Source organism: Copadichromis virginalis, linkage group LG7 (assembly GCF_057382275.1).
Source record: "Copadichromis virginalis isolate Kocher_CV1m ecotype Utaka linkage group LG7, C_Virginalis_male_GT1.1, whole genome shotgun sequence".
Classification (NCBI taxonomy): Eukaryota; Metazoa; Chordata; class Actinopteri; order Cichliformes; family Cichlidae; genus Copadichromis; species Copadichromis virginalis.
Window position 1 is genome coordinate 50,169,246 of NC_140624.1, and position 15,131 is coordinate 50,184,376.

The following is a 15,131-nucleotide window of genomic DNA, read 5'->3' on the forward strand; positions in this document are numbered from 1 at the left end:
GACACACTATTGATTAAAGTCTTTATTTATTAAAACATCCATCCATAATCTGGGTCTACCCAGGGGTCTCTTCCTGATTGAGTGTGCCTGGAACACCTCCAAAGGGAGGCACCCAGGACTAATCCTAAACCTAAGATTCTTAAACCATCTGTGTCCTTTTGACATACGGGCGCAGGGGCAGTACTCCAAGATCTCTGTGGATGCTTCTTACAGTACCTTCCTCTCTATGGCTGAGCCCAGCCACCTTACAGAGGGCACTCATTTCAAACGCTTGTATTTGTGATCCTACTCTTTTGATCTTTACCAGGATTTCATGACCATAGGTGAGGGTTGGGATGTAGGTGGCCTAGTAAATTCAAAGCTTTCAGCTATGCTCCCTTTACCTCAACAGTTCAGTACAAACATCCGTAACAGAGTTAAAAAACATAAATACAAAATTTAGGAAAACAAAATTTGACATGGGAAAGAAAAGTTCAAAATTAACCCTGAAAGCACTAATTCAACTTAAAGTGAAATCTTTCCCCATTTAACTCACAGACAAGTCACACACACACAAATGCCTCTATTTCCTACCGTGTAAAATCCTATGCTAAGCAGCAGGGTTCTCAGCAGCACCTCTGCTAAGTGCAGAGGGTCACAGGCGTCAACAGAGCTGGATGAAGAGGGTTGTCGGACTGACAAAGGAGTCACTGGAGGCCCCAGGGCTGTCACTTCTCCAAAATTGCTGTAACCTAGAAGAGAGGCTACGTGGCTCTGGTCCTGAAGGCTGCTGAGGACCATGTCTAACTGAAGACGCTTTAAAAGACACAGAGTGAAGAAGAACAGATGGTCTAGCTCTTCATAATTTAAATGTGAATTTATCAGAAACATTGCTGCAGAGAAGTCTTAACAATTTCACTATCACTTGTTTTCACAGCGTTCCAGCAGTCTTCAACACATTGCCAAGCAACACTCCAACTAAGCACATCAATTTAGCAGACACTGTTATCTGGCTCCAAATATCCATCCATTTGTTAGCTATCCAGTTCACTGTCATTACTAAAACCAGGAAAAACTAGCAGTGATGGATGAATTCTTATTTAAAACAGTTTAAATACACAAAATAAACAGTGGTTAAAAATTCAAAGCAGACTATTTCTAATGAGCTAAGACACAAATGTGGAAAATACACATCCTGTCACTGCAGCGCTGCTAAAACAGAACCTTCATACCTGTCCTTTGGAAAGAACATTCAAACTCTGAGGGCCCTGAGGAAGGAGTGAGAGGAGCAGCTCCGTTCTCTCCCGAAGTGGAGGCAACAGCAGGGCCGCACCAATAGACAGCGTGTTCAAAACTGCCTGAGGATTGATAGGAAGGGTAACAATCATCATCATCATCAAAATACATGAGATCAACAGTTAGTGCTTCTTTCAATAAATAAACACGTTGGCCACATGTCTGATTACACAGAATGGAAGCTTGTAAAACTTTTTCTCCAATGAAGTTTATATACATGTATACTGGAATTTATATAGTGCCCTAACCACTGATGTCAATTTAACAGCCATATACAATCATCTGCAAACCTGCAATAACACATATAACACAGACACACAGAACAAGACAAAATATATAATAAGGTCCTTAATACCCCTTGAAGAGTTAGAAAAAAAATAATGGTAACAGAGTTTTCTCTCTATGTTTTAGGTCTTTACCTTACAATATAAAGCACTATGAATGGACTGTTGCTGTGATTTGGTGCTAGAGAAATAAAACTGAAATGAATTGTTTAGTAAAAGTACTTGACTGAATGGAAATATGTACCGGTGTGTTTCTTTTTTTAATGCAGGTTAACAAAAATAAAGTAAAATATATATAAGAACTGAATTACTTGAAAAAGGAACTGGTAAGAATATAAGCCTGGTCTTGGAGTGCAGCCCCTGCTCCTGGCACGGAATAAATATCCATGCCAAAATATTTCATGAAACGGACTTGTGGTTAAATTCAACCAGGAAGCTTGAAAATCTCAGATTAATAGGGTTCTTGGTGAGCTCCATAATGTTCTGGTTTATAAACCAGCACCAGCACAACCCTACTGCTGTATTAAACCTGCTGTCACTGTAGGAATACTTCAAAAAATAGTCCGCTTACTTGTTGTATGGAGTCTGGCATGTCAGTGTCTATTAGCCTGAAGAGTAGGTTTCTCAGGGGCCTGCCCTGAGCACCCAGAACCATAGCACCAGTGCCTCCAGCGTGGGCCAGGGACAAGTGGATGGACAGCAGCTTCATGCACAGCAAAATAAAATGATGGTGGTCCCTGAGGCACAGAGAAATTCATATAATTTTAGTTTGAATGAAATTTCCTTGAGGTAGATGAGTATGTTTTTGCCAACTGAATGTAAATATCACACCTTTTACAAACGAAGGGAGCTGGTGGGGTGTCGTTACTAATTCCATCACAATAGCTTTCCAGGAAGTTGCGTAAATAAGTGAACGTACTCTCCTCCAAGTCCACACAGAAGGGCCTGTGCCACGCCACAAGCTGCCTGAAAGCAGAAGCACAAATATTTAATAACTAATATGAAACACGGTTCTGTTTAAAAGTGTTGGTTCTCCACTAATTTCTTTACATTCTGCTTCAAACTGTATTAAAATCATACGGGTGGACAGCACAGAGCAACAGAGGTACACTGTACTTTGGTTTAATGATTAGCTAAGGGATTACCTGTCAGTTGGAACTGCGGTCCAAGCCAGACTGTGAGAAGTGCCAGCTGTAATTTGCTGTATCGAAATGCCCTCTAAACCAAGCACTTTCTTGGGTTTGGAAATAGGTGTAGAAGTGTGACCCTGCCCACACTGGCCCATGGTGTTATTTCCCCATGCATACACTTCGTTCTCTGATGAAAAGAAAACCAGGTACGTTGCAGCTGGAGCACATTTCTTTTATTGTAAGTGTAATAATCATCTGTTAAGGGAATGTGAGCTGCTGACGATGTCTTACCGTGGGACAGGGCCAAACAGTGGCTGTCTCCACATGAGATATCAATAATCTTGGTGATGCTCAGGTCTTCTATCAACCGGGGCCTCAGAGCTGTTGTTTCAGAGGACCCGCATCCTAAACATGAGCCACAGCCCCACGCAAACACCTAAAGAAAGAAAATGTTTTGTTTTTAAATCTATGAATTACTGACGGATTCATCTACAGAATATTTGTCTGTAGTAATTATGTGGTAAACACTAATGAATTAATGGTCAGAACTACAACTTTATACTAAAGAAGTGCTAATAGAGAATGAAAGCAACATTTGTTAATAAGACTTTGGTGTATCCCTTTAAAATAAAAGCCTTCACCAAATAGTTTTTTTCTTTTTTGTCTACAAATTAGTTTTAGATCATGTGTTTTTTCAAAGACTTCACACACAATAGGTGGTTTAATTAATTAAAATCTAACCAAAAACACTTCATCTCACCTGTCCTGCAGAGGTTAGGGCCAGAGATGACTGGCTACCAGCACACACTTTCCTGATGATGAATCCATGCAGGGATTCTACGACCTTGGGCCGATACACACGATTGGTGTCTCCGTGACCCAGTTTACCTGCAAGGATGAGTCATATCTGAGCATGATAGGGCACAACATATACTGCTGTGGCACTGTCACACACATGAAATCTTGCTTTGAAAGTACTTAAATTACACTAACTGTGTTAAAATCGAACAGTATACCATCCACTCACCGTTATCCCCTCCTCCAAAGGACCACACAGTACGCCCATCCTGAGCCACAGCGATGGTGTGGGAGCTGCCACAGGCCACCTGCCCGACACCACTGATATCCTTCACTAGTGTGGGCATGTTCCGACTTTGGCTGTCACTTTGACCTGGACACAGGACATCAGAGGTTGTTGCTATGCTACCAGAGGAATGACATCACTTTGAAGTGGCTGAGACAAGATCGAGCAATTTGAAAAATAAGCTGTGTACCAAGTCTGCCAAAGTCCCCTTCGCCCCATGTATAAAGCTCTCCATCATTAGTCACAGCAGCACTGTGTCTGTAGCCAGCAGACACACAAACAACAACCTGTGTAAAAAATAAAATAAAATAAAAACAACAACAACAACAAAAAACACCACTATTTATTTATAATTATGCTAAAATCAATTGGCTTATAACATTTTACCAACATTTTTTTTCCCTACAAGCTGCCATTTCCTGCTTACTTTGCCCAGCAGCGGTCCTTGTATGATTTTGGGATACTTTTGTGTAGCACTGTTGCCATGGCCCAGTTTCCCATATTCTCCATCACCCCAGCTGAAGACCTGAAAGAAATATTTGACAATTTACACCTTATTAATCGGTTTAATTAAAATGCAGTGGTAGTGGAAGACAGTGAATTACAACAAGTATAAATCATCACCCACACATGCGGATGTTTGAGTGGGTGTGAAATGTGTGAAGTTTAAAATATTACCAAACTGGCCTTTGAAAAGCGGGAAAGCTCCATCACTTTTTCACAATGTTATCAGGTATACCTGTTCAACTGCTCATTAATGCATGTGTGATGCTATGGTGGTAATATGGACAATATTTCTGATAAATATTTCCAGCACCTTGCTGAATCTGTGCCATGAAGAGTTAAAGCAAGTTTCTAGACAAAAGTCCAACCTGGTACCAGAAAGATGTACCTAATAAAATCTCCAGTGAGTGTATACATATTATATGGCAGTTGTAGTGTCACAAATCCCGCATGCAAACCTTTAAAATATTTACTAATAGTCATTCTAACTTCTTACCTCTCCCTCGACAGTGATGGCCAAAGTGTGACCATCGGAGCCCTTGGAGGAGGACACTTTCTTAATGTTCCTGTGTGGTTCAAGTACAAGCTTCTTGGGCATAGACTGGTTGTTGGAGTCCCCCAAGCCCAGACGGCCATAGCTGCCCTTCCCACATGCTTTCACTGAGCCATCCGCAGACACAGAGAAGGTGCAGTACTGGCCTGCTTCAATCTAACAGAAGATTAAAGTGGACAGCATAGGAAATGTAAACTGGCACGCTAAGATAATTCTAATGATTTATTAATGTAGTTCTGGTGTGCTTTCAATTTTATAAACTCACAACAACACATTCAATACAGCACTCAAATCAAAGACCGCATTTTCACCTGTTTTATTTGGAATTTTTGGTTTGTTAGCACAGTTGGGATTTTTAACATCTGTAACCATTTTTTAAAAAGACAAAACCCACCTCAAGTGTGAGGCATGTGGAAAATCTATTAATACCACCACAAAATTAGAGATTATCAAGTGTAAAAACTTCAATAAATAATAGGAACATTAATCATTTCATTGAATTAGTTTAAGCCCTACCCTTGTGGCTTGTCATACCATTTGGGCATCACTGAAGCCCTGTGTCAGTTTTGGCAGCAGGATTTTCTCCAGTGTCCCCTCTGCCAGCTGATGGCTGCTGTTGCTGCCCCACACATACACCATGACTGTATTGCTCTCAGTGCCGGGAGCAGCTGCATCCGTGCTACACGAGCACAGGCAGTAGGACGCTAGGTTACAAATCTGTCGGCGTAGAGAGAAGCCTTTCAGGTCAGTTACTGTAAACGGCCATGAATTCTTAATAGTGTCGATATGCATGTCAATAAGACTTCACTCACCTCTTCAAATAAGCAGAGAGCTGCCTGGGAGAGTCGACAATGTCCATCTGCATCCTTCTTAAGCACCTGAGTATTGACGGGATCGCCACGAAAACCCTAGAAATAAATAGTTGTTGTTGATCCTTCAGCATAGTACGTTTTCACTTTGACCTGACATTCAGTGTATGTAAATGTTGCATGCAGATTTGGATTTATAACAAAATGAACTTGTATTTGCAGTCTGTTGTTTTCGGTACCAAATATTTCAAAACCTGATGTATCAGAAGGAAAAACATTTCTCTCCTTAAGAACAGCGACATGCCACAGCATGATCAAACAGAGACAGAAGACAAGCAGGCAACAACATAGCTCTTTGTAGGCACACTAGTGAGTGGAGAAAGCAGCAGGCTGTATTCAACTTGTATTTGTCTCACTAGAAACAAATGAGCAATCTTCATCTTTTACACTCACCAGCCACTTTGTTAGATAAGGCCAATTAAATGTAATTCAGCCTAGCTGCACCAGCTATGACTCCAATACTTAGACTGAATTTGACCACCTCTACGTGATAAATAATGTGCAATATAATGAAGTCATTGGCAACGGCCATCTCTGGTTGCCATTTGTACAGAAATATTACAAAGCTGATTAACCTGCTAAAGGATGACTCAATGTGCATATCTATAGAGGACAGCAAGGCTGACTCAATCCTAATCCTTATCTGCACATTAACCCATCTACAAGCTTCAATGACACACTTCATTTCTGAAAAGGACAGCCTACAGAAGCATGAACGTGAAAAGCCATTTTCCTACTTTAGAGACAATGGGGCTTTTATCAGTATGTTCATGAAAGGCTGTGAAAGTTACCAAAAATAAACGCATGAAGCAACCGTGGCTCTAATTCAAATCACTCTGAAAGTGGAACAGAGCCACAGCATGTGAACTGATTGTACTTAAACTTCTGTAAACTAATATGTCCAATATATCACATGATTGCAGGACAAATCTATCTCAGGCAATTAAAGAAATACCATCAGTGACCGAGTGTAACATTAAAAAAGTACGATTACTCCAAAGACTGATATGAAAACAAGTCGCATACCGAATATTGCCTCATTTGGAGAAGAGTTTGATGGATGACATCAAAGCCCACACCGGCTGACTGCTGGGAGCTCAGTGAGGAGGAGGAGGAGGAAGAGGAAGACAGTGTAGGGGTGGAAGAGGACATGGAAGCAGCCAAGGCTACCTCCACCCACTCTAGCAGAAACTTCAGGGAGCCTCTCTGCATGGCCAGGCCGAGCAGCAGCTCCAGCGCCAGCCTCCGACCAATCGGGTCTGCGCCACCGTTCCCGCTGCTGACCGATGTCTTCTTCAGGAAGTCAGCCACCTGTGCCAGACAGTCCAGACCCACTGACGGGATCTTATTCTCATTAGCCAGAGAGAGTGGTGGCAGCGAAGTCAGGACAGAGGACGCTGTGTTGAGCACATCGTTGCAAAGCACAGACTCTGGATGAATAGAAGCTGCGTATCTCCAGTTCTGCTGCAGTAGCGAGAAGAGCAGACTCAAGCCAGTCCTGACACCCATTTCTATTAGAACATCTGTACCCGACTTGATTTTGGATGCTCCCCCTGGTAGGAAAGGCTCTGAGGCCGGCTCAATTTGCCCACATTCAGTTCCGCTGTCTTTGGAGTGGGAGGGCAGCTGCACACGGAATTTGTCATGGTATTTGCTGTGAAGTGCATAGTAGATCCTCTGTAGAACTACCAGCCTGTGGTGGAGATCCACGGTGTAGGAGGTTTGCGTCAGCACGCGGTGAGCCAGCCATCGCTGGCTACGAAGCAGGGAGGACAGGTACTCTTCCTTCTCCGCAGATGCACTGGACTCACATTCGAAGTCCGGAAGGCGTGGGCCTGCGAGTTCTTGAACAGGTTGGGCGAGGGTCACCACTTCCTTGTTGTGAAGGAGCTTATCGTAGAGCGCGGCAGCACCATGCCTCCTGGCTGTCTGCAGGCTGTCCTCCGCCGCCCAGGAGCTATTGAAGTGCTCCTGCCACTTCAGCAACACATGGGTCTGACAAGGCACCATGTCTGAGCATTATCTATACTCTGATGTATACCTAAAAAAAAAAACATATCAAAAGAGAGGATGAGGCTTAAAGAAAGTCTAATATAGAAAATTCACACATATCCACTCCAGTACAGATTAACACAAAGAATTGCACATCTCTCTTCATCACAAATTTACAGGCAACATTTGCTGCAGAAAGCCAGTGTTCTGATGCGTTTTCCTGCCAAGTGCATTCAGTGTGAAGGTGTCGGGTTTCTCCTTAGCGTCGGCACTTGTCCAACATACACTACATCCAGGATATTGCCATAGGCCCGGTGGGTATCACTGAAATAGGTCAGCGCACCCTATGATGGCAGCTAACTAGCACACCCACACTAATGAGGAGGGTGTGTTTGTCTTACAAGTTATTACGCCACAAAGCACAAAGGGATGCAATACAAAATAGCACATGTCAAATTTAAATTCATAATTCATTCATTTAAAGTTGGTTCCCTAACCCCACATCCTCACCTAGTGATCTGCTGCATTTTTGTTGGCTTTCCAACCAAAATAAGAGCGTGTCTGTTTCTGTCGCCTGGAAATGATGCATCTCCAGCCAAGCAGCTTTCCAGCTAGTGGGGAAAATAATGATTTTACTCATAATATTTTGCAGATAATCAGACACCAGCTGGTTAACTGCATCCACCCCCTTGAAAGTCATTACATTCATAACAGAAGCTAAGCCACAACAGTCCTTGTAACGGTCACAATACGAAGGTCATATTCATAGCACTAGTAGGCATGACATTCCCCTGAAACACTGCTTATGCACACTCATCTTAAATATTCTAAAGCAGGTTAACCAGTAGACCTGATACCCACTCGTACATTTACTGTATTATTTTTTAATCATTTTAAACATACATGAACTAATACTTCTAGTTAATGGTGAACAAAACAGTGATATTAGCCATCTTGATTACCATTATGTTGATTATCGGATGACCCTACAGGTTCTAACTGTACCAAACTAACGGTTGCTCAACATGTGAGCCCACAAATTTATCCATAGTCCTGTCACAGACTCTCATTTCTCTTGCTGTCCCTGAGGCCCATGGGGCTATATAGTTTCCACTTTGGCCAAAAATAACAGCAGGCATTGATATAGTAGTGAGCTCCATGGTCAGACGACAACAAGAAACTGCCAGCAGTGTAAGACGCAACCATCACACACTGCAGACCGTCTGGTATTTAAGGATATCAACATTCAGGACACGTTGTGAATTTAGTTCTCTGTTCTCATTTCAAGCAGCTCATTTCAGACTTCAGTCAGCAAATGTCAATCTACATTATCTAGAGTATCTAGAGTATACACACAAAACACTTCTTCCATTCCTGATTGTTTAGAACAGATACTAGTTTGGGCCAAAGGTCCCAACTGGTTAAAATGAAAACAAAGGCTCAATAAACCTACATAGTTTGTTGGCTTTGTTTTATATCAGTAACTCCCATGCATGGCAGTGATATTTTCCAAAAAAAACCAAAATCTTTGGACCAGGATGATAAAAATCTGACAATTTCAATTTCACTAAATGTGTTTTCTATGGAACAAACAAATGCTTTTCACATAAAACAATACAACTTTCCCGACATAAAAATCTTTTTTAATGTAATCTGTACATTTTTCTTAATTATTATTATTATTATTTTATTCTTTAATTTTTACTTTAAGACTACATTTTTGTGCACGGTAGCTGAGCATAAATCCACAAGAAAATAATCAAGACTTTAAACGCAACCTCCTTCATACTGACTGCTGGATGAGGTGAGCTGACACTAGGACGCCCTTTCGGCACGATGGGGTTTGGAAGTTTTCGAGAATGAGCTGGAGGAAGTTGCCGACCCAATTAAGGAACGTTTGGGCTGCTGTTGCCAGGACAACCCCATCACTAAAAGCATAATGAATACTTGAATGACAGTTAACCAAAACCAGGACTGGATAACAAAGAGAATTTGTTCACCATAATACAAGCTACCGGTTAAAAATACATTAAATTTATTAACAACAACAACAACAATAATAATAATAATAATAATAATAATAATAATGATGATGATGATGATGATGATGATGATGATGAAGAATACAATTTAATAATAATAATTCTAGCATAAATGACTTGGGCACCCACGCTTATGACAACCCGGTAGGACATTTAGTATTTAAATTAACAGCATGACACAGTCCTGGCTTCTCACTTTAAAGCTTATATCAACATTTAGTACCGTTACTGCTACGTGGCTCTCTGGTTTATTGTTACATAGTAGCTACCGACCTGCACCAATAAAAACACCGACAAACGTGAAGCGCAGATTCCGCCGTGTCATTCACAAACACCGGTAACATTATTCTGCGTCTGCGGTGACAGCTGAGCTAACGCTGGCTGCAGTGCAGTTGCTAGTCTGCTCCATGGCTGTCAAAACCCGACCAAGCCCCTCCACTTGGTGCCTGTCAGCTCCCGGTAAAATAAACCCCCGCGTGGGTCGCTAACGTCGTAAAGGTAATTTTAAAATGAAAAGACATATAAGACACATTGACAGTAAAAACACCGCCAGTGAATGTTTTGCGTTACCTGCTGTGTCCCAGTGAGGTCTCCCTTGGACGCAAATATCATCATCACCCTTCTCCTCGCTCCCCCTCTTCTTCTTCGGACGACTTTTAATCCCCGATGGCAGTCGGTGTTTGGTCGACGCGTTACCGCCACCGTGTGTCTCGGAGCGAAGCTCGTTAACGTCACTAACACCTTTGAGTTTTTGTTAAAAAAAAATAAAATAAAAAAATCTGCATGGCCAGAGAAAAAGTCAAAGTGAATAAACTGTAGCCACATTGAATTCCCTAAACCACAGTTGTAGAAAAAATGATTATACCCCATTAAACCGCTCTTAAAAAAATCTTATTATAAATTATAGAAGTTTTATAAAGATACAATACTGACGGGAAATATGCACTTAATAGTATTAATTAGGCAAAATGAAAATTAACAAGAAACACAGACGAATGATCCTCTGAAACTTTGTTGCATTATGGGAAATGTAGGATCTGTATAGACCCTGGGGCTAGGAACCAGGTTAATTCCTTCTCACGTTTCATTTCTGTTCTCCTGAGTCGCTTATGTCTAGTATCTTGTAATGATTGCTACTCTTGATGTCCAATAATAGTATTTTTCCAGCCTTACTTTTTAGGTTAAACGAAAATAGAAACGTAAGGAGCTCTTTTTAACTTAAAAAAATAACAAGGGAGCAAAGATTTGTCATCAGAATCGTTTCAATTTCCCCTTTTCTTACTATAAAACTCAACAATATTAATGCAGTAAATTTAACAAGGAGCTAAACATTATAGTAAATTTATATGAATTTATTTTTGAAAGCATTTCCTCTGTGATTTCAGGTGCACATAAAATTCATTGCAATCTGAATTCAAGGAACTAATTTGCGTGTGTTGTGGGGGCTAAAAAGACGTATCTCCAATTGTGTAACATGTTAACGAATGAGAGTTCTCACACAGCTACAGGCCCAGTAACTAGCACAAAACTAAAGTTGAATCAGTGGCGACAAACCTAATGCAATCGGACCTCTGGGGGTTCCCACTCAGACAAAAACAAACCAAACTAAACTTGTGACATCAGTTCACACGAATTTCAATTCCTGGATGGCGGTCCAGAGTTAATCCCACTTCCAAGCCGGATTTCTAAAAAAAGGGACTGACAAAACTGACTGACAAAAAAGGGGGGGACAACAACACCGGAATGAGGAAATTGACGAGAGCAAGCCATGTGCAAAACAAAGTTGTTCATTGCAGATAACCATGCAACCTGATGAACCACAGGTCACTCCGCTTAAGTCTCGCAGGGGTGCTCAGCTTCTCTAGTCTCACCAGGACACTCATCCAAAAGACAGCATCACCCCTTTCAAGCTTTCTGCTCATTCCGCTTCTTCCCGTGCAGTGATGTTTTTTCTGCTTATCACAGTGTCGTGTTCACTCGTGGTGCATGATGCTGAGGCATGGAGCGCCAGTGTGAAGTACGCGGTGAACTGCCCCGACAGATGCACGGCGGAGCGGTGTGGCGGGACGCAGCGGTGCTCTCGGACGGTCCTGGATGACTGCGGCTGTTGCCAGGTCTGTGCAGCCGGCAGAGGGGAGCACTGCTACCGCACAGTGTCGGGGATGCACGGAGTGAAGTGCGGACCGGGATTATTCTGCGAGTTCTACAAGGATGAAGACGACTATGGAGACGAATATGGAATTTGCAAAGGTATTTTCTCATTAAATAACCTTACAAAATCTGGGAGCTGTTTGTGCATGCTGCAGTTTGGTAACACTGATGTTACTGCACCAAACCCAGTATCCATTTATGTTATTACAGCCTTTACCCAAGGTTTTAGAAATTCTCCCAAATAACGGCACACATCTGTGAGCATGTGCAGATGCGGACATCCTTGCTGAATATTTAACTTGATGATCATACCTTGTATAATCGGAGACTTGCAGTTTATGATGTAGCAATATCCACTAAATAATAAATGTTTTCTTTCTTTACAGACTGTCTCTATGGAACCTATGGGGTTGAGTGCCGTAAGACCTGCAACTGCAAGGGAGGCATATGTGACAGAGAAACCGGAGCTTGTCTCACCCTCACCTTCTTTGCCAAAATCGCCCGCAAGCTTAAGAATGAACCACAAGCAGGTAAAGGAGAAATATTATTTTCATTTAAAGTTGAAGGTTTGAAGCCTTTGTGTAATTAGTAATAACTTCTCTATGGGCTAGTAGAAGCTGAATGTCTTGCCAAGTGGACTAAATTAAAATTCTGAATATGATGTATCATTTGCATGAACTGAAAGGCTAATGGTCTCCTTTACTTGTATTCTCAGGGACTGAGGTGGGCTCGGGAGAAGTGAACGCTGTGCAGAACACAGATCAGAACACAAACAGATCCACTGCTCCAAAGCGGCTCAACCCTCGCTGACAAGTGCTGACAAGACTGAATCTATTCAGTGTAAATGTAGCATTAACTTATAAATTAACTGAAAGATATATTTTATTAGAATACGCCAGATAACAAATTAAAAAAAAAAAAGAAAGAAAGAAAGAAAAAAACACTTTGTTACAGCTTTTGGAGTTTTTAGTTGGTTTGCTTGGTTTTTGTTTGACACCATTATCTTTTCTAATGAAATATGCAGACTATGTTATTCTTTCCAGATCTTTCTTTGTTCCTCAATAAATTAATGAAAATGACCCTGCAGTCTCTTCCCATTAGCTTCAGTGTCACTTAGAGTGCCTTTGTTTGTCAAAGTTGACCTGTACAATGATCCAAAATGGGCATTATCATATACAACACTGGGTGTGGTAGAGAATGCATTTGCAATTAAACCAAAGTTGTCACTTAAGGTTATCATTTAATTGCCTAATTTAGCAATACATATTTTGCCTTGGTTGTTAAATCGAGCCAGACATGAAACACTGAGTGGGTATGTTGTAAAAGCATTAATTATTGCATGGTAATTAACATATTGTGCAGTTGTAGATTAAACTAATTAAATATAAAGGACAAATAAGCCCATAAATAAGTGGAATCCATTCATGTTGTTAACTGTAAGTACATTGTGCAAGGCGACAGAGTTGTTTGGACACAGCAGATTAATCACTGTAAGCCAGGAGCCTCTCCAGGCTTTGCTTGGCTGTGTGCTTTATCGCCACATTACTGCAGCAGGGAGCTCTGCCATTTCTTCATATACCTCTGGGTTTTTCTCTTTTTGCAGTAGGCTGGGTTCCACCAGAAAAAAAAAACTCCACAAACCAAGACATCATTTTTTTTAATCTCAGATGAGCATTCTCCTTATTCCCAGAGTATGTTTGTGTGTAGAAAATTTACTGTCCAGATATGGTTGTAAATTTGGACCAAAGTGTCACACATATAGAAACCTTGGCATTTATTTAAGGGAGGGAAAGGGGTCTTGCAAACTATCAAGAAGTCTGATGAGAAGTGCATATTTTGAGCAGAAGTAATTCCTGCCAGTGTGGTTTCCCATGATGATGTGACATGATGTATCCAAACACAGGAGCAAAAATGGATTTTATTGCTGAGACTTTTTACAGACATCTTTGACTTCACATTTTTTGGGTGCCCTAGTTTCTTAGCTCTCAAAAATGGGAAAATATGCTTTTTTCCCATGCAGAACACAACTCTCAATCAGTGAAAAACGTTTTAATCCAAAAACGCAAAAGAAAAACTGGAGGAGGAAAGAGAGAGGATTCAAAGAAGGAAGGTTTCTCAGTCTATGTAATGAAGGACACAGACTTTTAGTTTTGTAACAAAAACAAGAAAAGCAAACATTATAATATTGTTTATTTACTGGATTTTCTTCTCCACTTCACCCATCGGTTTCTTTAAACACCAGAGAAGATAGACACAAATTTTAATTCAGCGAGCGTCATTAAGAATACACCCTTTTCAGAAAATGGTATCTAACTTTAGATTTAACAATTTTATTTAAATCCTAAAATTATACAGAAAAACAGTGGAACAAATTCTGTGCAGATTATACAAAGCACTTCAAACAGTGTTGTGTAAAAGTACTAGCCACCCCTCATTTCTTTATTTTTTGCTCCCAAGTGGAGACAGGCTGCTTTTATTAGCAGCCTATCACAAAACATTTCATTTGTTTCCATTTTTTAGCTGAATCCATAATGAATGTTAAAAATAACCCAATTTGACAGGCATAAAATAGTGATGTTTGCATAAATAATATGATTCCCACTGAGGTATTAGCAACAAACTTAGCATATGTCTCCAGTGTGGGCAGTCTGTCCTTAAAAAAAGAAAAGAAAAAAAGAAGAAAGAACCTGAGAGATGCATTTAGCCCTTTATTTGATCATCTACTGTTCATTAGAAATAGTCTCAGTGGAAGGGTGGATGTCAAGAAAACAAAGGAAAAAAGCTGTGGTATGCCAAATTATACTGACAAATCACTGGCAACAAGTCTGAAATTTTGAATTCAAATCATTATCATTATGTACAGAGGGGATCAGGACAGAGGGACAAAATTTGTGAAACCAACACGGTGGAGGCCTTGTCACGGTTTGGGGCTGTATTTCAGCCAGAGGTTTAGCGATCTCATCAGAATTCATGGAACTGAGAACAGAAAAATGGATTTTGATCCATCATACAATACCATCTGGAAAGCATCAGATTGGCAACATCTTCTTTTTCCACCACAATAATGTTTCCAAACACGCTGCCAGTGCAGTACAAACTTACCTGGATAGAAAAACATACAACTGAACACTATGAGGTGTGGATTGTCCTCCCCAGAGCCCCGACCTCAACATTACTGAAGCGGTGGTCATACCAAATATTGATTTTCAAGACTTGTTCAAACCCTGTTTTAGCCTTATATACTGTC

General features: G+C 40.9%; 2 protein-coding genes across 2 annotated transcripts in view; one reads left to right on the top strand and one right to left on the bottom strand.

Moving 5' to 3' along the window:
- LOC146706000 (putative E3 ubiquitin-protein ligase HERC1) overlaps positions 1-10,368 on the bottom strand; it is a 42,048-nt gene extending 31,680 nt beyond the window's left edge. Inside the window, exons 1-15 of the mRNA XM_085463956.1 lie at positions 10,304-10,368; positions 6,726-7,740; positions 5,643-5,738; positions 5,365-5,547; positions 4,774-4,986; positions 4,201-4,299; positions 3,964-4,060; positions 3,717-3,860; positions 3,450-3,577; positions 2,981-3,125; positions 2,705-2,876; positions 2,391-2,525; positions 2,131-2,296; positions 1,212-1,337; positions 574-795 (exon numbers count right to left, since the gene is read on the bottom strand). Of these exons, the coding sequence (XP_085320082.1) occupies positions 574-795; positions 1,212-1,337; positions 2,131-2,296; positions 2,391-2,525; positions 2,705-2,876; positions 2,981-3,125; positions 3,450-3,577; positions 3,717-3,860; positions 3,964-4,060; positions 4,201-4,299; positions 4,774-4,986; positions 5,365-5,547; positions 5,643-5,738; positions 6,726-7,709 (2,910 nt within the window). The 5' untranslated portion in view covers positions 7,710-7,740; positions 10,304-10,368. The remainder of the gene's footprint in view (positions 1-573; positions 796-1,211; positions 1,338-2,130; positions 2,297-2,390; positions 2,526-2,704; positions 2,877-2,980; positions 3,126-3,449; positions 3,578-3,716; positions 3,861-3,963; positions 4,061-4,200; positions 4,300-4,773; positions 4,987-5,364; positions 5,548-5,642; positions 5,739-6,725; positions 7,741-10,303) is intronic.
- Positions 10,369-11,511: 1,143 nt separating this feature from the next.
- esm1 (endothelial cell-specific molecule 1) lies at positions 11,512-13,083 on the top strand. The gene is made up of 3 exons (XM_085465237.1): positions 11,512-11,983; positions 12,271-12,414; positions 12,600-13,083. Exons 1-3 carry the CDS (start codon positions 11,677-11,679, stop codon positions 12,692-12,694), a joined length of 546 nt encoding a protein of 181 aa, XP_085321363.1. The 5' UTR covers positions 11,512-11,676; the 3' UTR covers positions 12,695-13,083.
- Positions 13,084-15,131: the final 2,048 nt, after the last annotated feature.

Bases quoted from the DNA above. Each gene is read 5' to 3' on its own strand.
- esm1 (XM_085465237.1), top strand. From the start codon at position 11,677: ATGTTTTTTCTGCTTATCACAGTGTCGTGTTCACTCGTGGTGCATGAT. The intron at 11,984-12,270 runs GTATTTTCTCAT...CTTTCTTTACAG, and splicing joins CGAATATGGAATTTGCAAAG to ACTGTCTCTATGGAACCTAT. The intron at 12,415-12,599 runs GTAAAGGAGAAA...TTGTATTCTCAG, and splicing joins TAAGAATGAACCACAAGCAG to GGACTGAGGTGGGCTCGGGA.